Raw genomic sequence first — 20806 nt, 5'->3', positions numbered from 1 at the left:
CGTCCCAGGAGGCAAGGATTTTGAAACGCTATCTCACATACTTTGGGCACATAACCAAAAGAACTCGTCCTTGGAGAAGAATGTCATACTTGGCAAGATGGAGGGTCAGTGAGATGAGGAAGACTCCAGATGAGATGGACTGACACAGTGACTGTGACAATCAACAGGGGCAAATGTGTTGAAGACAGTGAGGCTGGCACAGGATAGGCCAGGGTTTAAGAGCTATGGTTCATAAAGTCACTGAGTTGTAGTTGATGCAAGAGTATATAACAGAAAGTATATGTACATAATGATTATATTTAAGCATGTGTACATACACACAAACAAAAACAAAATGGACATCATAAAAACAGAACAGATTATAAAAAATGTCACCTAAATGTTGGTTCAACTGTCAACAATCCAAAGGCTTTCCATGATCTCCTTAATAAATTTAGATATAACTAACTCTTCAAAAAGTTACCACTGTATCACTGTTTTTTTCTATTTTGCTGCTTCATGTGCTTATTTGTTGACTTTGTATTGTCAGCACAAAAGTAAATAAAACAATTAAGAGTAGGAGCATTACTTTCCAAGTTCCTACTGTTGGATTCTGAGTACCTAGAAGAATTTCTGAGACTATGAACATATTTAATATACAAATCATAATATTGTAATTTTTTCATTTAACAATATATCAGTACTTCCTGATCTCATTAAGTAGTCTTCTATATACAGGATTTATAATGATTCACTTGCATTCTATCTATAGAAATGACATAATTAATCAATCCTATAGCTTGGCATTTAGTTTGGTTTTCAAAATTCCATAATTAAAATGCTTCTAAGACTACACAATTTCAGTGATTTTTCTGGGATCAATTCTTAAAAGTTCAAGTACTAGCTCAGAGGTTTCCTTTCAAATATTTTAATATTATCTAAGGAAACATATTAATTTATAGTCTGACTAATCTGAATTTATAAATTAATTTTCCTGTAATTTTGGCACAATATTTCCTAGAGCTTTGCATTATGTTAATCTGCATTTCTAATTAAATGCATTACTAAGGAAATTTAATTTTGCTCAGTTTTTTTTTTTCTAAAATATTTTTGTCTTTGCCTTTCTCATCTTATCACTAGAGAAAATAGTGTCTTCAGGGAAGCAAAGCATCATTGTCTTACATAATTTTAACAACTTTATTAACAACCTGGGTCAGGTAAGGAAATATTTATGCCACTGGATTAAAAACACCAAGGATTGTTCCATTTTCTTAGAAGCATTTTCATTTACTTAGGAATATAATTCATTATGTTAAAGAGGACATGAAATAAAGAGGAAAATAAAACTTACTTCCACTGTTTGATATATTGTAAAGGATCAAGGTTACATCCTGCATCAGTCAAAGCTTTTTTATATTGTTCCAAATCAGCCTGCAATAAGGAAAAAAAGAAAAAAAAATTACTTTCATTAATGAGAAGACCATTTTATTTCATTTGAGTTTAAATTCTAGGCACTCAAGTACAGTGGAGTCATGACCTAAGTGAGTTGCCTCATGAGCACCAAAGGAAAAAAAATCATTTCTAATGAAAATGACTTTGACAGTCTACTAAGTAATTCACCAATACTTTGCCATCCCTCAGTAAGTCTAACAGTCCCTTTTCCTTCATTATCGAACTATGTTGTTTTTCTGTGGATAAACACAAGATGAAAGATTTGGTTTGACAAACTATTTCACAACTACAAGTGTATTAAAAATATGAGATAGTCACACTTTTATGAAATAAAGGATATGACATCAAATGAGAGGAAATGCAGATTCAGATTTCTTATTTTATATTTGGGGTTTTTTTGGAGTTGGTGGGGATCGGGTCCAGATACTTCAAATGAGAAGCAGATGTCCATACTTTTGAAATTACTTTTTTTTTGTTTTATTTCCTGATAAGTTAGTCTAGTTAAATTTAACAATTCTAAAGGAAGGAATTTCTAAGCTCACAATGCTCTAGAGATTTTTATTTGATATCAGTAATAATATTTGCTTTAGACCCTTACTTGGTCACTTAAAATTATTAAAAACATGATCTTTACCAAAAACAAATAGATTAAGAAAATTGTAAATTAAAATAATATATTCTTAGGTGAATATTATAAACAGACTAGTAGCGGCCACTAAAATACAGGTAAGTCAGAAAGATCTCTGAAAACAAAATCGTTTTCTTACAGGGTTGAAAGTCAGGAGAAGGTATTCCTAGGGTAAAAAGCACTGCCTTAAAGCATAAAGCAAATAATGTATTTTGTTTGAGGTTTTAACATGTCAAAGATCTGTAACCAATAGATGTCTATCACATATGAAACAAGGTTGCAAAACTATATAGTTAGCTATACAAAGATAACAGAATAAGTCAACCGCAAAGTCTAACATGCTGCTTTTCTTTAAGTCAATTATCGACACATGCTTAAAAATGAATTATTTTCTAATCATTCTTAGAATTTTACTCTTGTACTAAAAGTATCTACATGATTCCAACTTTTAATGAATCTACATGTAACATATATTACTCTGAGGTTTAGCCTTATTAAATGACAGTAAAATTTTTTATAAATTTTTATATGATAAAATTTTCCTCCAAAGTATTCCCCTATACTGGACATTAGTTTTCAAAGATCTATAAATAACTGTCCATTTTTTACCATCAGTTAAAGATACAGTCTTTAGAAGGGAAATACTAGTGACTCTAACATAAACAAGAATGACCTTTCAAAAAAGTAAACCTATTAGCTTAACAACAGTCATTTTTCAGAAATAAGAATTCTGACTTGAATTTGGCTTATATGCCAACAATCTAAAAGTAGTCAGATATTTCATGAGCATACAGTTTCCCTGGTGACAAATAATACTATAAAACTTAGCAGTAATAGAACAAGGATTAACAAATTGCTTTTCTTTTAAAGAAGATTTGAGGCAGTTATTTGGCCATTTTTGAAATTTTAACTGTAGCATGTACTCTGCCAACAAGCATTCCCTCCTCAAGTAGCTGAATATAGAAGACATACCTCAGAAGGTGGCTGCTGTGTGCTTATGTAATAGATAAGAAACAACCTCATTTTATCTTCCGGTGTGCCTGCTATATAGTGGAAAACAGATTTTTAAAACCACTTTCACAATTCTTCTTATATATTAGACATTTCTAAGTATATAAACACCAGGGCATACAGTAGTTGACAAGATAATTATTTTTTTTTTTATTCAAAGGATTTAAAATTTACGATTACAGGCATGCTGTTGTTAGTTGCAATCAGTCTGGCTCCGATTCCTGGCAACTGCACGCATACCAGAACAAAATATTGCTCATCCTGTGCCACCTTCATGAGCTTGTTACAACCATACAAATGCAAGTATTGGGGGTGGAGGAGTAAATGATGCAGAAAGAGAGGGGTGGAATTATAGTAGCATCTTCATTCTATCTTCCAAACAATTTGTCAGGTTGAGATTGACACTTTGGATATAAATTTAAAAAGGAAAAAAATAAAAACTAGAAGGATGCAGAACTACTGGAGCTAATTCACTGATTCAGCAAAGTGCCAAGGGTACAAAAACTAACATGCAAAAATCTACCAGATTCCTCTACATTAACAAAGAGAACTCTGAAAAAGAAGAAAAACAATACCACTCACAATAGCCACCCACAAGATTTAACACTTTGGAATAAATTTAATCTGAGACGTCAAAAAAGAAAAAAAAATCCCAACATAAGCAATCTCACTGCTGTTAAGCCAGAACTGAACTAAATGAGAACTTTAGCTGCCCTTCCATAGGATTTCTGAGGCTGTAAATTACAAGGGAGATTTCCCATCTTTCTTGCTCAGAGCCACTGGTGGACTCAAATGATAGAAAAGAAGCCTGTGAGTTAGTAGAGCATCTCCCTACAACACCACCAGAGCTCCCCAATATTACTGAGGTATATGGAAAAACCATTCTTTTATATTAAAATAAGCATAGTTATATTGTACAAAGTTTGCCAGAAATGGTAAGGCTAAAGTTTTTTGCCTGCAATGAGAGACTTGAGCTCTTTACTACTAATGGCTTCAACAAGCACTGGTGGTGTCAATGATCAAACATTCATATATGAATGAAAGACTGGTGATTCAAACCCATCCAACAGTTCTTTTGCATCCTTAATGATTGCAAATAAGAGAACCCTATGGAGTAGCTCCAGTCTATCATATGGGACTCTCTGACTAGAAATCCCCATCACTAACCAAACAGATTACTTATGAAACCAAACACACATGTAACCTTCTGAAGTTGGCTCTTTTTACTCAGCAAAATTTCTCTTGATATTCATCTAAGTTGCTTCACGTTCATTCCTTTTTAATGTTGAATAGCATGCCAGGTAATGGATATGCTGCAGTTTATTCATCCATTGATGGACATTTGTTACAACTCTTAGCTATTCCAAATAAAGCAGCCATGAACATTTATACCCAACTTTTTAAATATACAGGTTACATCTATTTTAATTTCTGTAGGATAATGCCCAGGAGTACAAATTCAAATATGTTTTGGTTTCATAAGAAAACTGCTACACTGTCCACATCCCACTGGTTGTTACATAGGAACTCCAGTTTCTCCCCAGCATTTGGTATTGTCGATATTTTTAGTGTTAGCTGTTAGTATGTGTGTAAGCAGTATCTCACGGTGATTATAGTTTGCATGTCTCTAATGGCTAAGGATAACAAAAATATTTTTAACTGCTTACTTGCCATCTGTCTATCCTCTTTGGTGAATGGTCTCTTCAGGTTTTTGCACATTTTAATTTTTTTTTTAGTTGTGTTTTGAAGAACTTTGTATGTTCTAAATAAGTGTCCTTTCAGATAAGCCATCTGCAAATATTTTCTCCCAGTTAATTGCTTCTCTTTTCATCCTCTTAATTGGACCTTGTGCTGAGCAAAAGTTTAAAACTGTGTTTAAATCCAATTTACTCATCTTTTTTCTTTTATTGATCAGATTTTTGGTGTCACGTCTATGAATTCTTTATCTAGCCTTACGTCCCAAAATGTTTTCCTCTTAAAAGTTCTTAATTTTTTGTATAAGGTATGAGGTTTAAGTCAAGGTTCTCCCCACCACCTATGTATGTTCAATTGCTCTCGCATAATTTTATTCAAAAGACTGTTTTCATTGGAAAAAAAGCAGGTAAGGAGAAAAATCAGTTGGCCATATTTATGGGTCTCTTTCTGGGCTCTCTTGACTTTTTATTACTTGTGTCTACTCCTTGCCAATATCACACTGGCACAACTGCTCTCCTTTGATGGTACTTAAAGGTTTTTCTGTGCACATACATGTTTCACTACAGTAACTATTATCCTTTTGGGAGAAACAGTAACCAAGCAGCTAGAGAACAAAAGAAAAAAAGAGCAATAGGGTTCCTCCCACTCTTGTGGAACAGCTCCTAAGATACAAGAGGAACGGTCCCTTTTCTCTGGGTTTCAAAAGGACTCTGAAAGATCTAAAGGATCTTTGCTGGTACTGTGGTTAAGGCATTTTGTTGCTACCTGAAATACCAGCAGTTGCTCTGAGGGTGAAAGATAGGGTAGTCTGTTCCTGTAAAGTCTCTGAAACCCTAAGGGGAAGTTCTACTCTGTCCTTCAGGATTTGCTGAGTTGGAATTGATCTTATGGCAGGAGGATTTTTTCCCTTTTTCAGTTGAGTCCCTGTTACTGTTTTCTATATTCTTATCCTCTAGCCTAGCCTTTTCTAATAGCTGGCATTTCTTGTGCTTAGAGAAGGAACAGTCTTCACTGTTTTTCAAAGAGAAACACACTTACTTATTTTATGTATTAATAAATACCCAATTCAGCTAATATTTTATGAGTCAAGTGATGGTAAGGGCTTGAGTGCCTCCTGATGTGAACAATGACGTTCAGTAGCAGGGAGCCAAATGGAAATTATACACATGCATCTTTTACAACTGTGAGCATTCAAGGGTTTGTATCCAGTCTGGAACCTCTTCTAATACTCTTCCTGCATTTTAAAGTTCCTTCATGGTGTTAGTTAACTAGTACTGCTACTACAAAAATATTTTAAGTAGGTGGATTAAACAAAGAGAAACTTTTTCACTTAAAGTTTAGGAGGCTGGAAGTTTGACATTAAGGTGCCAATTCTAAGGGAAAGCCCCTCTCACACCTTGTCAGTTTCATTCAACATTTGTAGGCCAAGTCTTCTTTGAAGGTCTCAACATATTTCACCTTTCTCTGTGTAGAGGCCAGGGCCCAAAAGGATGTACCCCACTTCTGATGATTATTTCTTGGTAATACTGTGTTACCCTTCCTCAGCTTGCTTTCCTCCCTTATATGTCTTGTGAGATAAAAAGTGTTATAGGGAGAAAAAAAGTGTTAGAGGCCACATACTTCTAACAGGGCTGTGATCAGTACTGCATTCCACCCTTAATCTTCTCACAACTATGTGGCTTATCAGATCATAAGGCATCATTACATTGTTTCCACATAACATACATATATTTTTTGGGGGATACAACTCGATCAATGATAAAGAACAATTTGATATATTTTTAAAAAGTTTTACATATAGTTCAGAGAACCTTTTTGCTCTTCATTGCTTTTGAGCTCTGATTCTTTAAAATAGACCCAACCCACATAGGTCCACAGTGGCTTGCCTCTGAGTAAGGCCACCTTTTCAAACTGCTTGGACTCTTACAATCCTTGCTGGTTTGGTCCTAATGTGGGAACTCGGTACCTTTCTTGAATTTTACACCTCATACCACCATTACTAATCTGCCTTCTCCCTCACTTACTCAGGTTCCAACAACCCGTTCTTTGCCAGGGGGAACCCAGACTGGCACTTGGTTCATCCCACCTAATGTCTTTAGGACTCAATTGCTTAACAAAGGTAGAAGAAAGGAAAATGAAAAGCTCTGATCTTTTAATCAACATGTAAGTATTTGCTTTGACTTTACTTAAAACTTACTGTATGTAACAAAAAGCAGTTCTGAAGAGACAGAATTACAGATTACCCTTTTCATGGCTACATTTTCAAAATGCTACTATATCAAATACAGCTTTTAAAAATACATAAGAATTTTCAGAAATCATGAATGAAACCTTTAATAACAATATAATCTAGACTTTGTTAACTTCCAGTTATGAATAAAATATAAAATTCATATTAAAACTAATTCATAACTCTCACAATTCAGCTGAGTAGTTTAGATACAAAATGGATTTTGAGACTACTCATTTATTTTGGAAAAATGAAATGTTAATGGAAATCTATTCCAAACTGGTGAACAACTCTAAAGTTTAGTGAATCTTAGAGGCTAAAACACTGTACATTCCGTGATTCTCATTGAAAGCAACAGTTATATTTTTATGCACAAATAGTTATATTGTCTTAATACACAAATATTTAGATCAATAAACATACAATAAACAGATAACTGAGTTCCTTGGAAAACTGAGTTCTCTATAAACATTTCTAACAGAATTTATACTAGATATATTTTTTAAAGAAAAGTTGTTTTCCAACTGCTAGAAAGATAATTCTATCCAGATTTTACTCCAATTGAAAATGCTGGATTCACCAGGTGTGAAACTTAGACTAAACTCTAATTTAAGGTACATACCATCAGGGTCTGAAATTATATCCAGAAGAGATTTGTCTAGAGTTGTCTTGCTCATTATTTTTTCTTCATATTCAAAATATACATCTAGTTTTCTTGCCTGTTCCAAAATAAATATTTGATTAGGATACAACAGCAATGAAAATATAGTAAATGTCTTTTGCTTATAAGGTTCTACAGTCTATTCTATCATCAGTTCTAAAGCAATGTTCATTTCCTAACAAAACTTATTTTAAAATTACTTACATTTTATTGTATATTTAGTATAGAATAAAATATTATGTACTACTTTACTGACCAGATAGCCAGATTTTATAGATAAATTCAGACTTATATTTGTTCTTAGGTTCTATCGGGTTGATCATGACTCAGAAAGGTAAAAATCAAACAAAACATTGGTTCCACATGAATGAACATCACAGATTATGCTACTATGCTTAGTCTTTTCGTGTACAAGTTCACATATTTCCACTTAAATTAGACAAAAAGCTTCACTACTTGCATTCTTTTCTATGATTATTTTTAGAAAGCTAGTTTTTCTCATTAATGTTTCGAATATGTTGAGTTATTAGATATTGAAAATGAAAAAAAAAAGAAAATGCAGTGAAATCTATTTTCTCTAAATGACACCTTTTAAGTTTTTGTTGATTATAATAGTCCAACTAAAGTTGACAAATTAGGATTCTCTCAAGTAAATAAAAATGATCATTATCAAATGGCTATTAAATTATGCTTTAGAGAATAAAAAGGACAGAAGTGACCATGTTTTCTATTTTAGGCACTTACAACCTGAATGAGAACAGAAACCATTTAGAAAAGAAATTAGAATACTTAAGAAGTAATACCAAAGGATAAATAAGTATATAAAATACATACTAAGTCAACAGAATGAAATAATAAAGCAACTATAGAAGAGGATCTGAATGATAGTGGTATTCACTGGACTTCCTTGTAAGCATAAAGATATAATTCTATCACTCATGATGTTGTACTTCAAGATGGATCTAGAAATTACTTTTTTTACTATGAAGGCAACCCCATTTTCCCTCATCTTTTCATCTCCGGAGTAATATATCATATGATCATCTGACTCAAAATACCCCATGCCAGTCCATCTCATCTCTCCAATGCCTAATATGTCAATATTTATGCATTCCATTTCTTTCTTAACAATTTCTAATTTTCCTACATTCATGGTTCTCACATTCCATGTTCCATGCCCTTTCTGTTAGTGTATGTGTGTTCTGTTGTACATAGGGTTTTCAGAGAGTTGGACAATGACCAGGGAGGACAGAAGGAGAATTGATGCCTTTGAGCTGTGGTGCTGAAGAAGAGTATTGAATGTACCATGGACTGCCAAGAAAACAAACAGATTCATCCTGGAGAGGATTAAACCAAGCAACTCCTTGGAGGCAAGGATTCTGGGGCTTTGTCTGACATACTTTGGGCATGTTGTAAGGAGGGACAGGTCCTTGGAGAGGGACATCATGCTTGGTAGGGTGGAGGGACGGCACAAGAGGGGAAGACCCTCTATGAGATGGATTGATTCAGTGACTGGGGTAAACGGGATGGGTGTGTCAGAGGCAGTGCGATTGGCACAGGATAGAGCAGGGTTTAGGGCTGTTGTACATAGGGTCGCTATGAGTCGCAAACGACTCGATGGCACATAACAACAACATAGAAGAGGAAGTAATGAACTTTTTAAACTGAGTTTTGAAAGTGGTTTGGGGACATCAACTGATAGTAAGTTCATTTCAGCTAAAGTACTTTTATACATCAAGGCCCAGTGAGGGTGGAGAAATCAGGATGGTAGAATACAGGAGGAAGTCAAGGATAGCTCCCTCCTCTTACTCCCCTGCAGGCCTGAGTTTTAAACAGATGAAACTTTAAGAGCTCAAAACAATATAAAAAGGTCCTTTCTCACCCCTTCCTTTTCCACACCATTTCTACCTGTTTTTATATTATTTATTCTGTTTTTTTCAGAGGGTCTTCATGCAGAAATAAACAAAGTCTATATTCTAGTCTCTCCTTTCTAAAACAAGTAGAATAATAGTACACATAATCATCTCATCTTTGCTTTCAGTAAACAATATAGTCTGGAGGGTTTTTTCTATATAATTTTCTAATCAGTGTAATCTTGAGAAAAGTATAATAAAACTTCAGTGATAGTTGTCCCAATTATAAAATACTCAAGATTTTAATATTATTTACTTCCCATTAACTAATCCATATACAGCTACTTTAGTAAAAGAAATCAGATGTAAAGTTTTAAGAATAAAAAGTTTCACTAAAAAGGAACAAAAGAAACATAAGGAAGATTGCTGGAAAGAAAGCACAATAATGGATGGGATAGAAGAGAAGAGATATTTAGCAGGCAACCAGACCCCGTACATAGGAAGCATCCTAGGCAAGGAAATCAAAGATAACTTCTAGAGAAGTAAAATGATGGGAGCAGAATTGTTAATATGAACTGGAAAAGACTATGTGCAGATTGAACCTAGAGAATGAAAGGAAGATAGAAAGAACTTTTGGGCTCTTCAAAGGCCACTGAATCAGCCTTCGGTTTTACCATTATTCACTATTTTCAGTTTCCACTACTCACATTAAATTGGGAGGAGGATGGACAAACTCCTCCTCTTACTGCCTCTGAAACCCCACTGGAGCATCACTGATTCGAAGGCACACCGCAACTCAGATCTAGTAATTATGTGTTCATGAAACATGGTGTCTGCCTTTAATCCTCTGGCTTGTCATTGTTAGGTGCCAGCGTCAGCTCCAACACATGGTGACCCTATGTACAATCTACCCACTCCTGCACCATCTTTACAATCTCTGCTGTGATTAAGCCCATTGTTATAGAGCTCTTTTTTTTGTTTGTGCACCCTCTACTTTTTCAAGTATGATGGCCTTCTCAAGGAACTTGGCCCTCCTGATATGATATGCCCAAGTATATGAGACAAAAGTTCACTATCATGGCTTCTGAGGTACACTTGTTGTACTTCCTCCAAGACAGATTTGTTACTTTGGGAGTCCAAAGTATAATTTTATATCTTTGCTAACACACTTCAAAAGCATCAGTTCTTCTTTATTCATTGCCCAACTTTCACATGTACATGAAGAAACTGAAAAAGTCATGCTTGAGTCAGGTATAATCTCTAAACAGAATCGATCACTTTAAAGAGGTAGTTGGCAGCAGATTTGTTTATTGCCAATGGATATTGACTGGATACTAGTAAAATGAAGTTCTCAACAATCTGATCTTTTCTCATTTTCATCAAAGTTTTCATTACTGTTCTAGTTGTAAAGATTTTGACCTTTTTATATTGGGGTATAATGCAAATTGAGTTTAATCAGTAAACAATTCAGGTAGTGCTTTCTATAAGCAATGCTGTGCCACTGACATATCAAATCTTCCTCCAATCCTAACGCTACATTCTCCTTCATATAGTCCAGCTTCTTGGCTCAGTATACATATTAAATAATGCAAAAAAATTTACAACTCTGACACACACATTGCTGATTTTAAACCAAGGAGTATCCCTTGTTCTATTCAAGAGACTGCTTCTTGGTTGATGTGCAGATCCTGCACATTCATAATTGTTTTTGAAATTCCTATTTTTATCAATGCTGTCTATATTTTTTTTATGATCCACACAGTTGTATGCCTTTGCAATAGTCAAACACAAGAAAACATCTTTCTGATATTTTCTGTTTTGAGCCAAGATCCATCTGTCATCAGCAGTAATATCCCTTGTTCCAATACTGTGAATGATACCAGCTTGAATTCCTGGCAATTCTATATCCATGTATTGCTCCAGCTGTTTTTGAAACATCTTCATGAAGATTGTACTTGCCTGTGGTAGTAATGATATTGTTTCATATTATAAGGATAAGTTTTTTTTTAAATGGGCACAAAATAGATCTCTCCTTGTAGGTTAGCCAGACAGCTGTCTTCTAAGTACTTGGCAAAGATAAGTGGGCACATCAGGGCTTCACCCACCTGCTAAAATAATTCAGTTGGTCAATTTCTGGAGCCCTATTTTCTAACAATGCCTTCAATGAAAGCTACATATTTTTTTCCTTCAGTACCACTGATTTTTTTTTATTTTTATTATTATTTTTGTGTGAGTGTACCGTCAAATCAGATCTGACTGGTATAGGAGGAGATTGTCCCTCCTTCCCCGGCAGAGCATCTGGTGGATTCGAACCGTGTGCCTCTGGGATTATAGTTGCATACCACTGATTCTTGATGCTACTTCTTCAAATGGTTCAGTGTTAACCACTTTTTTTTGTGGTACAGTGATTGTATAAATGTATTTCTGCCATCTTCTTTTGATGTTTCTTGCAGCATTCAAGATTATTTGCCATAGTATCTTTCAGTATTACAACTCAAGGTTTGACTTTGTTCTGCAGCTTGACAGTGTTCTTCCCTTTTTGTTTTCTAACTCCAACTCTTGCCTATTTTCGCCTAATACTTTGTTTTGTTTACTTGAGATGCCATTTGAAATTTTCTGGTCAAGTCTCTTACTTCATTTCCTCGTTTCATTTTAACATCTCTATGCTGGTTATGTAGCTCTGGTAGCTTAATGGCAAAGATATGCACTGCTAATCAAAGTCACGTAGTTCAGACCCACCAGCTGCTTCATAGGAGAAATATGGGAAATCTCCACCTGTGCAAACTTCTGTAAACCTGCTGGAAGATGTACTACGGGTCACTCCCAGCTTCACAGTACATATCAACTGCATAGTCCAAAGAAAGTTTCAGTCACTTCTGACATTACTTTTGGTCTTCCCCCCATCCCCCCCCATCATTTTAATGACGCTTCATGGATGATGTCCTCCCACAATTCATTTGGGTTTCAGTTTTGAGTATTTAGTGCATCAAATCTATTCTTACAATGGTTTTTAAATTCAAGTAGAATAAATTCAAAGCTGTATTTTGGCTTTTATAGACTTGTTTTAATTTTTTTCAGGTCAACCTGAAATTGGCATAAGAGCAACTAATGGTCTATTCCATAGTCATCTCCCGACTTTATTTTAACTGATGATAGTGGTCTTTGACATTGTCTTTCCACAGATATAGTTAATTTTATTCCTGTGTATTCCATCTGGTGAGAATATATGTATAGTTGCTAAATAGATACATATTTATTTCAAACTTTTGCATTCTAATCCTCAGTTATTATTGATGGTTATTATTGATGCATCTCAGTTGCATGTTTAACCAACTTCAGACTGTACACGTTAACAGAAATCCTAAATTTATTCATCTTTGGCTTCCGTGTTTGGTGGATATATCTGCCTAATAGTTGTATTAACCAGTCTTCCACTGGGAATGTATATTATCATCATCATATCATCAACAGCATTGTACTTCAAGATAGATCTTGAAATGGTCTTTTTGACAGTGATTGTGACACCATTCCTCTTCAACTTGTAATTTCCAGCATAGCAGATCTATGACTATCTGATTAAAAATGGTCAACAGCAGTCCATTTCAGGCTACTTATGCCTAAGATATGGATCTTTATGTATACTATGTTATTTCTGGTAACTTTTTATTTCCCTAGACTCATACTTTGTACATTCTTTGTTCCAATTATTAACGGATGTTTACAAAACTGAGGAAGTAAATTTCCCACTTTGAGTCAAGCCACATGAACAAATGATAGCTCTTCACTGGATGAAAGCTTTACTCCATCACAACATTAAGACAGATTCTATTTTGAGGAGCCAGCTCTTCCCCTGTAGTATGTAAAGTGCCTTCTACCTTAAGGCCTCGCCTTTCTGCTCTGTATCAGACCAAATTCCACTGTAACAGGAGTTTCCTGGGCATAGGAAAACTTTACTTTAGAAAAGGATGGTCAGGCCTGCTTCCTAGTCTTAATTTGGAAACTCTGTTGAAACCTGCGCACTGAGGGAAACTGCTGGTATTTGAAATACTAGTTGTATCATTTCAAGCATCATAGCAATATGCAAGTTACCACAGCAAGACAAACTGTCAGATGAGTGGTGGCCTCCTGAGCTTAGGCTCAGGCTATTCTCTTAAGTATTTTTAAAAAATATTCTTCCTCATCATCTATCCTATGCATTCTATTCAATATTCAAGGTCAAGCTGGAATCTCATATTTGTGACTTCCTTATCACCTTTTCAGCTTCTATTCTCAGCTTTTTATCCCTGTGCCTATTTTCTAATTGGCTAGAAAAACTTATTACTAGTTTATCTGTGTACCACAACTCTGGTGGCCTAGTGATCAGAACTGCAGTGCAATCCCAAAGGCAAAATCTACGAGCTGTTCTGCAGGAGATAGATGAACAATCTCCTTCCTTGCAATTTACATACAGTCTCTGAAAAACCACTGGAGAATCAGCTATGGGTCAATTCTGACTCGAAGATAAACAACAGCGATAACACAACAGCACTTTATATTCCTGTGTATAATAGTGATCAAATTGTATTACATTTATTTGTTTAGAGTTTTAGAAGGATGATAATATGTAAATTACCTAGAATATCTTATAATCACCTAACATTAAGCAATCTAATAGCATTTGGTGGATAACAAGTACTTGATAAAATGTTTATTGGATTTCTAAGAATAGGGCCTATTTAGGATCAGTAATCATCTTTAAAGTCATGAAATTAGATGAATAAACTATATGTAAAAATTGTGAAGAATCAAGTCTTTAATAATTTAATATACATTAAAGAGACTGGTATTTTTCACAGCTTCAGTTTGCTTGGCTCCACAGTCAACACTCTCAGCACCAGCAGCCAGGAAATTAAAAGACGTATGGCCATGGGAATTGCCATGGGAAAGTCTGCTGTTAGGGACCTCTCCAAAGTACTAAAGAGCAATGGTGTCTCTCTGGAGACTAAGGTGTGTCTGATACAGGCCATGGTCTTTGCTATCACTTGTTATGCATCAGAGAGTTGGACAATGACTAAGGAGGATAGAAGGAGAATTGATGCCTTTGAGCTGTGGTGCTGGAGAAGAGTATTGAGGGTACCATGGACTGCCAGGGAAACAAACAGATTCATCCTGGAAAGAGTCAAACCGGGCTGCTCCTTGGAGGCAAGGATTCTAAGGTTCTGTCTAACATACTTTGGACATGTTGCAAGGAGGGACAGGTCCTTGGAGAGGGACACCATGCTTGGTTGGGTGGAAGGACAGCGCAGAAGGGGAAGGCCCCCTATGAGGTGGATTAATTCAGTGACTGGGGTAATCGGATGGGTGTGTCGGAGACAGTGCGACTGGCACAGGACAGAGCAGAGTTTAGGAATCTTGTACATAGGGTCGCTATGAGTCGCAGGCGACTTGATGGCACATGACAACAACAACAACAACAAAGTTTAGTATGTGAAATGCTATCATGGAAACAAGTACTTACTAGAAAAACTAAAACACTAACATGCATCAAACTAACCATAAAGACTAACATCAGAACACAAAACTAAATAATATAAAACACCAGAATATACAACTGAATAATATTTAACTGATTTATTAAAAAGTAGGAATAATAGATCGATTCGGTTCTTCTTGTATACTATTTACTAATACTTCAACATCTGATGATTAGAGAATACAGTTTAAAGAAACTTAGTCTGAGAGCTAATGAGTACAGGGCATCTTTCTGAGGTAAAGAAAATGTTCTAAAATTAGACCATGTTAAAGGTTGTATAATTGGATACATACTAAAACCTACTGAATTAGTGACTAAATTGTACAGCATGTGAATTATAGCATATTGAAGATGTTAAGATTAAAGCAATCCAGAGTTTCAAATATGAGCTGTAATGGAGAACCATCTAAGAGTAGTAAGAGTGAAGTACAGATTCTCTAACCTGCACAGTAGGTTAGAAATTCTGTGCCAGATGTATTAAAAATAGGTATGGCTTTCAAACATTAAAAAACCATAAACCTCAAGACTCTTTCTCAAATCCAAGTTAGTACACAACCCTAAACATGTTACAAAGTGTCCATTAAATGTCTCTACAGAACTATAGGATTCCAGAGAACAGTTAATGTTTATAAAAACTTGAATCATCTTATTTAATTCTCCAAATAACAATGCAGACTAAGAATTATTAGTCTCATTTAAAAAAGTAGAAACAGACACACAGAAATATAAATTTGTTCAAGGTTACCATAGTAGTAGTAGTAGAGAGTTGAGATTCAAATCCAGGTCAGACTCCAATGTATATCACAGATAAAGAGTAGGGAAAATGTTATTTTCCTCAAGAACAATTTTATTGCTTCTTTGTATATGCTTTATGAAAGAAAGTATATTTGTTAATTAGTATATATTTGCTTTCTTTATAATATACATAATTTATGTATATGTAGTAATGAGTTATCTTTATCAGAGATTTAATACATATACATACTTTCTCAATTTCTTGAAATAAGGGAAAATACCAAGAGAAGAAATTTTTATAACCCCAAGATTGATTTTTATTTTCCAACATGGGTTCAAAGGAGGATAAAATCTGAATGATAAGAATGATATGGACAATACACATATTAATCTAAAAAGGTCAAGACAATACAGATTTGTTTCTTCAATAAAAATCAATAATAAATGAGTAAAAAGGGATTATGATAGAAACCTTAAAGTATAATGCACAGAGCAAAAATTTTATCTAGTAATATAGATTCTGAGATTAAGTTCTCCAAGATATAATGAGGAAAAATTTCCAGGGAGATGTGATTAAAAAAAAAATTCTGTTTTTCTCCAAATCAGTAAACAAACAAGCTGATGTTTCACTTTTTTGTATATGGCCTGACCTAAATATTTTAATCAAATTAACAATCAAAATACAGGAGGAATTGGATATTTGACTGGTTATAACACACTGGATTTGAAAAGAAGTGAAGAAGCATTTCCTAAAATTATCTTGTTATTACCTCAAACTAATAATTAAATTACCTGAGATGTATAGGTAGTATATTATCTCTTGCTTTCGAAAACCTGGAAATACCTATTGAATGACCCTCAAACAAAAGGAATTCCCTTCCTTTTCTTTTTCATTCCTCTCCCAACTCAAGCTAGAAACAGTCATCTTATGGACTCCCTACTGACTGCTAGATAAAGTTCTGATTTCTTGCCTCAGTCTTGAACTGGCTGACAGCAAATCTTCAGTGATATTTCTAGCCTTTATCTCTTCTCTAGCCCTCACTTTAATTTTCTAGCACCAGTCAGCAGTGAGACGAAAATAAGGGATTTAAAAATAGGTTTTTAGAATCTCTTTCCTACTATTAGCTTATTGCCATCAAGGTAATTCCACCACAAAGAGATACTCTAAGACAATTACTAGATGCTACAACTTTTATGCAAGCTGACTGCAATGTCTTTCTGCCAGGAAGTGGGTGAGGAGTTTATACTCCTGACTTTAAGGCTAGTGGTCAAGAGCTTAAAACCACAGCACCACCAAGCTGCATCTTTTCTACTATTAAGATTGTCAATCTGGTTGCCATAACAACAGCCCAGCAGTCCACCTGCAATGGCCTCCAGCTTTAAGAAGACAAGCATGGCGTCAACTTCCCAGCGAAAGAGGGTGAGTTACAAGCCTGAACTCACAGAAGAGCAGAAGCAGGAAATCCGAGAAGCTTTTGATCTCTTTGATGCTGATGGAAATGGCACCATTGACGTCAAAGAACTTAAGGTGGCAATGAGGGCCCTGGGCTTTGAACCCAACAAAGAAGAAATCAAGAAAATGATCATTGAGATTGATAAGGAAGGAACAGGAAAAATGAGCTTCAGTGATTTCTTGACTGTGATGACTCAGAAAATGTCTGAAAAAGATACCAAAGAAGAAATCCTGAAAGCTTTCAAACTCTTTGATGATGATGAGACTGGAAGGATATCTTTCAAAAATCTGAAACGCGTGGTGAAGGAGTTGGGCGAGAATCTCGCTGATGAAGAACTTCAGGAAATGATTGATGAGGCAGATCGAGATGGAGACGGAGAAGTCAGTGAGCAAGAGTTCCTGTGGATCATGAAGAAGACGAGCCTTTACTAACACAGCCTCCATTCCTCCACGCACACTCCGCTAAGTCCAGTGCCTGCCTTCATGTGCATCCTCTTTCTAGGGCACCTAGCCGTTTCTCCCCACCAATGCCCTGCTATGACGTTAGCACCAATGTCTTATCTCTTCTCCATCTGACTGGGTTCTTTGATGGTCAAGTTCTTTGTAAAATGACCCGTGATCATTTGGCCCTCGCCTAAGGCAGAACCAGAGAGCATTAGAATGGAAAAATGAAGAAGAGAGTTGGAAAGGTTTCTCCCACCTTCATCCTTCCTCTCACACATTCTCACAAACATCTAAAAACAGGACAGCTCCATAGACAAGCACAGATCCTCCTGCTGCCACAAGCAACAGACCCGCTTTGGTGGTTTCCTGTTGACAGTAGACTGCAGGTCTCTCTCAGACAAACCCTTGTGAGTCTCACTGGCTTAGTGTTTAGAATCTCACGTGCACTTAGTGTTTTTGGTCTGGTCTTAATAAAACCTGCTTTCTAAGGACAAAAAAAAAGATTGCCAATCTTAGTCCTCTTCCTCCACTTCTCAGAAGAGGGCAGATGATGAACCCTTCAATGATGCTATATAATATTTAATTAAATAGGGTTGTAGGACAGGAATCGATCTACCACACAATAACCTCTTGTTAGTGTTGTCAAGTCAGCTCAAATCATAGCAACTCTATGTGCAACAGAATGAAATCCTGACTGTTGTCATTTCCACAATCTCTGTTGTACTTAAACCCCTTGTTCCTTCTGTTAATTCATCTTGTTGATGGTTTTTTCCCTCACTCACTGACCCACTACTTTTCCTCCTCTTAGACCTGGCCTCCTCTTATTTTATGTTCAAACTATGTGAAATGAAGTCTCACCATCCTTGCTTCTAAGAAGCCCTGTAGCTGCATTTCCTCTAAGACAGATCTGTCCATTCTTTTGGCAGTCCATGATAAATTTGTTCAAGATTACTGTGTTCAGTTATTCTTTAGGACGCTATATTCTACTTCAGTAAACTTAAAAGTACACTTTTAAGAATAGAACTTAAAATGAAGACTGATTACTCCTTTTCCTCACATGTTTAACTCTTAGCATCTTCCAGGACACTCTATCTTTTCTCCCAAAGATGATCTAGTAAATACCTGGAGTAGAATGACTGACTCATATGTAGATTATGTGCAGATTATGTGTTTAACATTTTAAGAAACTAGGTAACTGTTTTCCAAAGAGGATGTAAGAATATTTGTCAAAAAGTGGAGTATGAGACTTCTATTTCTTCCATGTCTGGACAATATTTGGGATATTCAGTCATTTGTACAGATGTGAGCAGTACCTCACTTTGGTTTTCATTTGTATTTCTCTAGTGGCTATTAAGGAAGTTCTGGTAGTGTAGTGTACAGGAAGTCTATGACTTTCTTGGTACAAGGGATCTTTTTTTAAATAAGGTGTTACATATGGCTTCCAATTTCCATTTTCTTTAAAGTAGAACAAAAAATTCTATAGACATTTGCAAAGCAATTTGAGTATTTTTATTTAAACTGTCTTTAACTCTTACTACCCATAACTAAGCATGCTGGTGAAACAAAGTCATCCAACTTCCAGTCTTTCAAAAAATGTGTAACTTTGTTTTCTAAAAATAACCTTTTTCCTACTTAATTTACAGAAAGACTGAAAAGAAATACAGCTGAATCTGGTATACAAAATAATAAAACTTTGTGAGCAAAAAAGGGCACAGACATAGTACGGAAGTATACTCGTTATGAGCTATTAACATTATGTTTTTATAGAGGGATTAGAGAACATCACTTAATTTAGTATGTGGGCATAGCAGAGATAAGAAACCTATTTACTTGCAGTTTATCTAAGTGGTAAGGCTCTAGGTTCAAATCTACCATCTCTCTGTAGGAGACAGATGAGTAATCTCTCGTGTGATTTACAGCCTCTGAAAACCTTCTGGACGTGATAGGGTAGTATTAATACATTTAAGATTATTAAAACTACAACTTCTGACATCGTGTGTTTCCAGCCTACAAAGTCAACTACAATTCATAGCGATCCTAAGAACAATAGTTCTGAACCGTGCCCTATCTTGAACCAATTTCACTGTCTCTGATATACCTGCCCGCATTACCACAGTTACTGGGTCAATCCATTTCATCAGGGGTCTTCCTTTCCCCCCACCCTTCCAAGAATGATATCCTTCTCCAAGGACTTATCCCTCCTGGAAACATGCCCATAGTATATGAGACAATTTTAAAATCCTTGCCTCTAAGAGGCAACCTGGTTTCACTCTCCAGGACAGACTTTTTTGCTCTTTTGGCAGTCCATTTTATGTTCAATACTCCTCTTCAGTACTACAACTCCAAAGGCAATGATTCTTCCTCTGTCATCTTTAGTCAATATCCAGCTCTTAGATGCATAGCAAGTAAATGAGAAGAATGGCTTAGATTAGGTGCAACATAGTTTCTACACTGACATTACTGCTCCTTACCACTCTAGAGAGGTCCCTGACAGTAGATTCCTCCAAATCAGATTTATTTCCTGTCTGCTGGTGCCAAATATGTTGTTTGCGGACCCGAACAAGGTAAAATTATTAAAAATCTCAATCTCTTCCCTATCTATCATGATGCTGCCAACTGGCCTGATGGTAAGAATATTTGTTTTCTTGATACTGAGATACAATCCATATTGAAGACTGCAGTCCTAGACTTTCTGCAGCAAATACTTCAAGTCCACCTCAGTTTCAAGGAACAAGGTTGTATCATCTACATAAATCAGGTTGTTGATGAGTCTTCCTCCAATCCTGATGCTACATTCTTCATAGAGCCCAACATTCTGAATGTTCTGTCCTGCACATAAGGTGAGAAGACAAATCCTTTTTCTTCCTTTTGAACCATGCAGGGTTTCCTACTTTGTTCCTACAAAAGCTTCCTGGTGTAGGTCTAGGTTTCACATAAGCACAATTAAGTGTTCAGATTAACATTCTTAATGCTAACGAAGCATTCTTAATGCTAAAGAAATGCTAGAGAAGCTTGGTTTTTAGTTTGGCAGCATAACTCCTCTTGTGGTACTCCACTGTAGCTCCCTAATTAAGGTAAACTATGAGAAGGAATTCTGTAAGTTGACCTAATGGAAAAATAATGCAAAAAAAAAGTGTATATGTCTGACAAAGG

General features: G+C 35.5%; 1 protein-coding gene and 1 pseudogene across 4 annotated transcripts in view; one reads left to right on the top strand and one right to left on the bottom strand.

Annotated features, from left to right (window-relative positions):
• Positions 1-20806, bottom strand: part of SCFD1 (sec1 family domain containing 1) — a 126035-nt gene that overhangs the window by 21377 nt on the left and 83852 nt on the right. For all 4 annotated transcript variants that reach the window (XM_006889970.1, XM_006889968.1, XM_006889969.1 and 1 more), the window contains 3 exons: positions 7618-7714; positions 3032-3102; positions 1331-1410 (listed from right to left, as the gene is read on the bottom strand). In XM_006889970.1, the coding sequence (XP_006890032.1) occupies positions 1331-1410; positions 3032-3102; positions 7618-7714 (248 nt within the window). The remainder of the gene's footprint in view (positions 1-1330; positions 1411-3031; positions 3103-7617; positions 7715-20806) is intronic.
• LOC102843280 lies at positions 17123-17641 on the top strand (annotated as a pseudogene).

Source organism: Elephantulus edwardii, unplaced genomic scaffold (assembly GCF_000299155.1).
Source record: "Elephantulus edwardii isolate Elephantulus edwardi_28Jun2011 unplaced genomic scaffold, EleEdw1.0 scaffold00084, whole genome shotgun sequence".
Classification (NCBI taxonomy): Eukaryota; Metazoa; Chordata; class Mammalia; order Macroscelidea; family Macroscelididae; genus Elephantulus; species Elephantulus edwardii.
Note: the sequence above shows the minus strand (reverse complement) of the source record. Positions and strands in the feature narration are given on the sequence as shown.